This window comes from Drosophila busckii, chromosome 2R, assembly GCF_011750605.1.
Source record: "Drosophila busckii strain San Diego stock center, stock number 13000-0081.31 chromosome 2R, ASM1175060v1, whole genome shotgun sequence".
Lineage (NCBI taxonomy): Eukaryota > Metazoa > Arthropoda > Insecta > Diptera > Drosophilidae > Drosophila > Drosophila busckii.
The window spans coordinates 2773994-2781527 of record NC_046605.1 but is presented as its reverse complement, the minus strand read 5'-3'; the positions used below and the strand labels follow the sequence as shown (position 1 = coordinate 2781527).

General features: G+C 38.3%; 1 protein-coding gene across 2 annotated transcripts; it reads right to left on the bottom strand.

Moving 5' to 3' along the window:
• Positions 1–5970: 5970 nt before the first annotated feature.
• On the bottom strand, positions 5971–7444 carry LOC108595675 (E3 ubiquitin-protein ligase Topors). 2 transcript variants are annotated; one of them, XM_017980954.1, is made up of 3 exons: positions 7361–7444; positions 7100–7245; positions 5971–7039 (listed from the first exon to the last, which is right to left on the bottom strand). In XM_017980954.1, exons 2-3 carry the CDS (start codon positions 7213–7215, stop codon positions 6067–6069), a joined length of 1089 nt encoding a protein of 362 aa, XP_017836443.1. In that variant the 5' UTR covers positions 7216–7245; positions 7361–7444; the 3' UTR covers positions 5971–6066. The 2 variants fall into 2 exon arrangements, with proteins under 2 accessions (XP_017836443.1, XP_017836444.1); XM_017980955.1 differs by having other exon boundaries at positions 7100–7232; positions 7361–7426.
• Positions 7445–7534: the final 90 nt, after the last annotated feature.

Genomic DNA, 7534 nt, shown 5'->3' with positions numbered 1-7534 from the left:
TGGCAACAAGACGCAACATGAAACACTCTTGGAAAGTAAAAAATATATATACAGCAGCAGCAGCAGCAGCAGCAGCGGCAGCAATGTGGCAAAACTGCAGGCAAAGTGTTGCCAGCGGAAATCTAAGCAGAAATGAAAGTGACACATGGACTAGGCAGAGCGGACACTGAGGGGGGGAAGCAGACAGGATATCGACAAAGCCAGCCCCACGCTTTAAATTCACTTCAAGCTTTAAATTCATTGGAGTGGGGGTTGGGTTGGCTTGTGGCTGCCTTCAGGTGGAAAAATGCGAGCACATAAATCAAATCAGGCGGCAAAGAACGTTGAATACTGTGCGCGGTTGCCATTGGCGATGTCAGCCTTCATTAATGTTAAACGGCTACGCCGAATATATGGCTACATATAGAGTATATATAAATATATATATCCAGTGTATATGCTTAGCAGCAGGAGCAGCAGCAGCAGCACTTGGCTGGATACACATTCTTCATAATTGCCGCTGCTGCCGCATATCATTGTGGCTTTTTGATTAATTGCACGCTGTGGCAAATGTAGCAATTATTTTAATTTTGTTTGCGCCCTACTCGCGTGCAGAGATAAGGCCCTAGTGCTTAACATTTATGCGCCATAACTTAGCCGACCAAACTAATGCAAGCCAGCCGCAGATAGTTCTTATGATATATGCTTTCGAAAATTTTCATAATGCGCATATTAGCGTGTGGTTTATTGAGCCTGCGTCCGTGCTTAACGCAGCTTTAGCAGCGTTAACGTTGCGTATACTTGATATCTGGCTCGTTTAATTCATTCATTTGCGCCGCGAACTCATTTGCAACTCAAACTTTAGTTCGCCCAGCAACTTTCTTTTTCTTAGCCGCACACGCTGACTTTGCAATCAAATTGTTAGACCAACAATTCTGTCTCAGCTTTTCGCTAACTTGGCCTCAAGCTGAATGCACTTGCAGTTGCTGCCTTTGACCTATACTATATACTATATGCTGTTGTTAAGTTTATAAGACACTGTCAAAGGCATTTATAGTTTCCAGCGAAATGTAAATTATTAAAATATAAACTTTAATTTTAGCTGCCATTAGTGCATAGTCTAAAGTACTCCTTCAGCTTTATCAGGCGTGGGTATTTTGAAAAACTTTGCTGCAGTTTGCGCTGCCAAACTTGACGCCTTAAAAGAGTTGGCAAGTCAAATAAAAAGACATAAGAAACTAGGAATAAAATGAAGACGAAGCTTGCATACGCTTCAGCTTCATTACAATGCCTTTTATTCTTCGTTAAGTTAAGTAGTTAATTTGTTATTTATGATTAATAATACTAAATCAATTGGAAAAACATCAGCACTTAATATTATATGTCGAATACTTAACAGCTATGGCTATAATGCCTCGATATACTGCAAGTTAGCAAACTTTTGCATCAACATTACGCAAATTAGTTTCTTAGCCGTGCAGCAAATGGCGAGCCTTGAGTCCCTAATGTCTTTTGGCCCAAAGGACAAGTATGCTTGGTTGCAGCACTAAGGCTCCAGCATATAGTATCTGCCTAATAATATTAATAATAATGTAAATAGTTACCTTACTTACTTGCATTTGCAAGTATGTTATGCCCTTTAGACTCATGAGACTGCATATCAAGCACAACTTATACTTTGCAGTGCTATAGCTCTGCTAAATAATATCTGACTTAAGAGTATTATGGCTCTAATAACTCATGAGAGTCTAAATAAACATTTACTGCAGTGCTTAATCAATGAACAAATTTGTTTGACCAAGTTATGGCAAAGAAACAAATGCTGCCTGACTTATGTCATGTTTAATTTCTTCTACTATTTGATGTGGGCCTGGCAAACATAATTCAAACGCGTCTAATCATGTATGCGTTAAAAAATTATTTAGCTAAATTATAAACAAAAGAGTAAACAAACAAGTCGCTTTCGTGTAAAATATTAATCTTTGTTTTTATATCAGCAACAATTGGTGGCTTTTTTTGTACATGAACAACCAAAGGTTGTTTGTTTTGTACATCAGCAACCATTGGTTGCTTGTTTGTACATCAGCAACCATTGGTTGCATGTTTGTACATCAACAACCACTTGTTGTTTGTTTTGTACATCAGCAAACATTTGTTGCTTGTTTGTACATCAACAACCAAAGGTTGTTTGCTTTGTACATCAGCAACCATTTGTTGCTTGTTTGTACATCAGCAACCATTTGTTGCATATTTGTACATCAACAACCAAAGGTTGTTTGTTTGGGTTGCTTGTTTGTACATCAACATTGAAAGGTTTTGTTGCACATCATCAACAAACATTACTTTGTACATCATCACACATTTCGAGGAAAACAGCCTTTGAATATTGATGTACATAACAACCTTTGTATGTTTATATTTATATTATGTAAACTTATAAAATCGAATTAAGAAAAGAATTAAGTTCAACTTGAATGTAACAGTACAATTTAAATTGGGTAATCTGATCGGTTGATTATAGGCGTAAGTAAGTATGGTGGACAGACAAGGTAAGCAAGGCAAGTATTTTCTTATTCGCAGACAGCAGCGAACGTCACTCTCAACGGCAGGAATAAATAGAGTAACATCAATAACAAATGCTTCTTACTACAATACCAAACGGTTGCTTTTTTCAAATTTGAAGAGACTATAGCTCAGCGAAAAAAAACCTGACATAACTGTTGTATACCATTTTAGGTTGGTTAGGAAAACACAATTGAAATGAGTATAACAGTGCATGATTGAAAAATAGTTTGTTGAAGTTTTGAACAAAAGAGTAAACAAGGCAGAAAACTTTTTGCGATATATCCAACTTTGATAAGCCGTAACTTAGCGAAATGTCGTCCGATTTCAAAGTTTCATGCCTTGTTAGTCTCGTGAAATATATCTGAACAAAACTGCATTAAAATTTGGAAGTTGTGGAATTTTCGATTTTTTGACAAAAACCGTGATGTAACCCCTGTAAATTTTTGCCAAAAATGATGCCGTCTTTCCATGTTCTTATCACTTCCTAACTTCTGAGAAGCTAATATCTCAGCCAAAAAAATCGCACTGTAGTGTTTTAGGCTTAATTACTCGTGGAGATACTAAACAAAAATATTATTTTAAGCAGTTCAATTCAATGTAAAAAAAATTAAAAAAAATTGTATTTAACAAAGTTGTGGCAAGAAAACCAATGCTGCAAGATTATGTTTTGTTTAATTTCAAACTTTGCAGAGCTACAACTCGGCTAAAAAAAGTCCGATCCAAATCCGTTATCGTCAATATGTGCGTGAAAGCACAATTAAAATAGTATGAGTTGTATGATTAAAAATTATGGCGACATTATGACAAATAGTACGAACTAACAAGACACAATTTTTGTGAAATTAAGCGTCACTTTGATAAGCCGTATATTCAGCGAAATTGCACTCGTTTAGAGTTTATGCCTTGTAGAGACTCGTGATAGCAGAAGAAAACGCTACATCAAACTTGGAAAGTCTATTAATTTCGATATTTGGCAAAAACGTGATGTAACCCCTGTAAATTTTGCCAAAAGAATGAAGCCGTCTTCATTCTACACTTTCTAATCTTAAGAAGCTCATCTCAGCCAAAAAATCCGCACTGTAGTTTTTTTGGCTAATTTACTTCAAGATACTGAAATAAACATTATTGTTTAGTGCTCTGATCAATAAATAAATTGTTGACAAAGGTGTGGCAAAGAAAACCAATCTGAAGAGTAAGTTTTTGTTTAATTTCAAACTGTTGCAAGCGAGATACTCGGCTAAACCAAAATTCCAGTTTCAAACTTTGACAGGCTATAATTGGCTTAATTAGCTCATGAGATTATCTAATAAACATTTTTTAGTGGCTCGATCATAATATAAGATCTGTTTTGAACAAAGTGTGGCAGAGAAAACCAAGCTGAAGAGTAAGTTTTGTTTACATCAAAACTTGCAGAGCTAGAAACCGGCTAAAAAAAATCCGAACCCAAATTCCTTTTAACTACGTCAATATTCGGCGTGAATAGCACAGTTAAAATGAGTATGGATTGTATGATAATAAATAATTATTGGCCGACGTGAAACAAATAGTAAACTAACAAGACAAACTTTTTTGAATAAGCGCACATTTGATAAGCATAATTCACGAAATATCCGATTGGGCGGCGGTTTTATGCCTAGTTAGACTCGTGAGATGCATATAAATAAAACTGCATTCAAACTTGGTTTTAACATTTTCGATATTTTTTCATAAAACGTGATGTAACCCCTTGTAAATTTTGGCCAAAAATGATGCCATCTTCATTTCTTATCACTTTCTAACTTTGTAAAGCTAAATCTCAGCCAAAAAAAATCGGACTGAAGTGTATTTTGCTTAATTAAATCATAGCCAACAATGCCGTACATCATGTTATTTAAGTTAGATCAAAATAAAAAAATTGTTTTGACAAAGTTATGGTAATAAATCCAATGCCAAAGAGCTACTTTTGCTTAATTTCAAAAACTTGCGAAGCGTATAACTCACTAAAAAAAATCCGATCTAATGTCATAACGTTTAAATTGTTTGCGTGAAAAGACAATAAAAATGAGCCTAAAGTATGTGGATATAAAAATTAGTGGCGAATTTTGGAAACAAAATAGTGAACAAACAAGACAAATTTTCGCAACATATCGCACTTTGATAATCCATAATTCAGCGAAATTACATCCGATTGCGGCGTTTCATACCTTGTTAGATTCCCTGGACGAATTTTTATTGAACTTAATTTAAATGAAGTTCTGAAGTTTTAAAATAGTTGCGATTGTGGCTAAAAATGTGATGTTACCCCTTGACTAAATATAAAATTTAAAAAAAAGAATTGAAATTTATAAAACACAAAATGTAATGATGCTTATTTATTTATTTATAACTTATTTTCTGGCATTAATACGAGCATAAAGAAGTAAAGCATTCAAGAAACGGATAATTTTTGAACGAGTTATAACATTAAGACCTATACCTGCCCACAGCTATCTGCATCATAAATTTGCTCGCTACACTTATCGACCAGGCAGGCGGAAAATAATACCAGGTGGGACAGCTGAGCAGCAGTAGCTAGGAAGCGAAAAGAGGCGAAGGCGAACATCATTACCATCTCCATAACAGTAACATTCTTTTTATTTGGCAGTGAACAGTTAAGCGCAATACTTAAATCAACGACTGGCAAAACGGACGCCAAATGTTGGCCAGCAAGATGTGCTCCACAATCCAGCAGCTAATCATATTGCGATGCATTCCAGTCAAAGCAGCTAAGCTTAGCAGCAGCTTTAATGTGATGTTGTATTAATTTGAAGTGCAAACTCCACGCCGCGACTCCATGATGAATTCATGCTACGGCTGCTGCTTCAGCTCCTGTAAGTAGATGAAAATATTAATCCTGGCCTACCCTCGCACTCATAAAATCAAATATGCATTGAATTAGTTTTCGGAGAACGCGTGCATTGTATATAGCCGTGAACAATTAGATTATCCTTTTGCTTGTCTTACAATTTTTATGCAAAAAACTTAACTCAATTTGCTGGCCATAAATTTTAGGCCTTTGCTGTTGCTGCCACTGCTGCTGTTTTGCTGTTAAATTTTATTTGGCTGCCGTTTATGCGCAAAAGTGCGTGTAATTCAATTTTTCATGCGCCGCATGTCCCAAAGTTTTTGCTCTGGGCGGGGGGCAAAGCTACCTTTGGGCATATTTAGCTGTGGGCGGTGGGGAGTGCAGGTATTAAGACAAAGGACCGCAGCAAAAATATGCGTCAAAGGCATATTTTGGCACGCAATTTACAAAAGGCATGTCCTTTTATTGATGAGCGATCCCTTTTTCACAGTTACACGCTTACACTTTTTTCTCCCGTTTCCCTGTTATGTTTTTGTTTTTTTTGTTAGCAGTTAACGCTTATCAATATTTGATGCTGGCAACCTTTTTATCGCAAGTTTGGCAATGCGCTAAGCGCCTTTTTATTATTTCATTTCAAAATTGTATTTTACTTTTTTGTTTCGCTTCTACTTTCTTTGGTACATTGCATGACAACAAGTCTATGGCTCGCCATCGCGATTATTGTTGTTGTTGTTGTTCTCGCTGTTTGTGTGTCGTCGCTTGGGCGTCACACTTTGATTGCGTGGGCGTGATGCGCTGACAACGCGCAATGCTGTACGCAAGTTGTTGCGTGCCTCGCTGCTGGACACTGCACCAGCTTCTACGGCTCGGACAACTGAAGGCGGCAGATGGCGTAATGATGGATTGTTGCTAATGCTGCTGTTGTTGTTGTTGTTGTTGCTGTTGCCGGCAAACTGCAGACGGCTGCGTCTCTGTAAGTAGTCAAGGAATTCCAAATCACTAGTGGCGCTTGAAGGTGCAGCTAGAACAGCTCCTGCTCCTGTTGTTGTTGCTGCTGCTGCTGCTTGTAGTGTGCGGGCTGAAACCGATGCATGCTGAGTAGCGGCTTGGTATTGACGTGCCAGCTGACTCTGCAATTGATCAACTTGCAGCTGACTTTGCAGATCACTCTGCACCTGAGCCTCTGCAGTCAGCTGAGCATTGCGTTCGGTAAGCAGACGACGCAGTTCCAGAAACAGAGGCTCATTAAGCACACACATCTCGGTTTGCACGTCGATTTCATCGATTTCCTCGTCTTCTAGCTCCAACTCCAAATCGAAGCTTAGCCATTCATCTTCATCCACGCGCTGCGTGAAGTCCACAAAGCACTGCAGCCCCAGCAGCTCATCCGTGGCTACTCTTGGCTCATATTTGACGTTGCACTCATAGGTTATGAGATCGTCGAACGGCGAGCGTGCAAAGTTGATGAGCTCGTGTATAAAGTGTTCAGTGTGTGTATTCAGATGAGGTGTCAGCACTGTTTGAAACGAAGCACTCGACATGCGCACAGTTGGCACCAGCTCGACCAGCAATTCAAACACCTTCAGCACCTTTGCCCTGCTGCTGGGTATGAGCACGGACAGATCGCGATTGGCAAAGCTTAAAAGGCGTTGCAGTTCATCGGAATGATTTCTGCCAGACCAGCGAAGAATTATTATTAAGTTGAGCTGCATTCTGTCTGCCGCAACTCACCTGAAGAATCCGGGCGACCAGTTGCGAAAGCTCTCAGCTCTACGATTGGGCAGCGAGTACAGATTATGGGTGTACACATAGATGCGCCAGCAGACCAGCATTTGACGCGAGCCCATGTCGATCAAGTGACAAGCTACAAGCCAAGACTGCAACTTTAAGCTCTATGAATTTATGAAATATACAAATGATCGCAACAATGCGCTTTTGCATTGCCAACTGTTGTACACTCTACTGTGATATTTAGTTTGCTATTAGGCTCACCTTTAGTATATATAAGAATGTTTTAAGTTCAGCTGCCAAATTTCAGAACTCCAAGAAGAACGGCTGTCAGTTTACAAATTGAAAATGGCTAAACTGCACGAGTGCATTGTGTTGTTATCGTTATCGAGCTATCGAACGTTGGCAATTTAAATATAATTATTTCGTTATTTTACA

What these genes read in the sequence shown, in the direction of transcription:
- LOC108595675 (XM_017980954.1), bottom strand. Translation starts at nt 7,215, where the DNA reads ATGGGCTCGCGTCAAATGCTGGTCTGCTGGCGCATCTATGTGTACACC. An exon ending in TGGTCGCCCGGATTCTTCAG is followed by an intron (nt 7,040 to 7,099) that starts GTGAGTTGCGGC and finishes CTGGTCTGGCAG; the next exon opens with AAATCATTCCGATGAACTGC.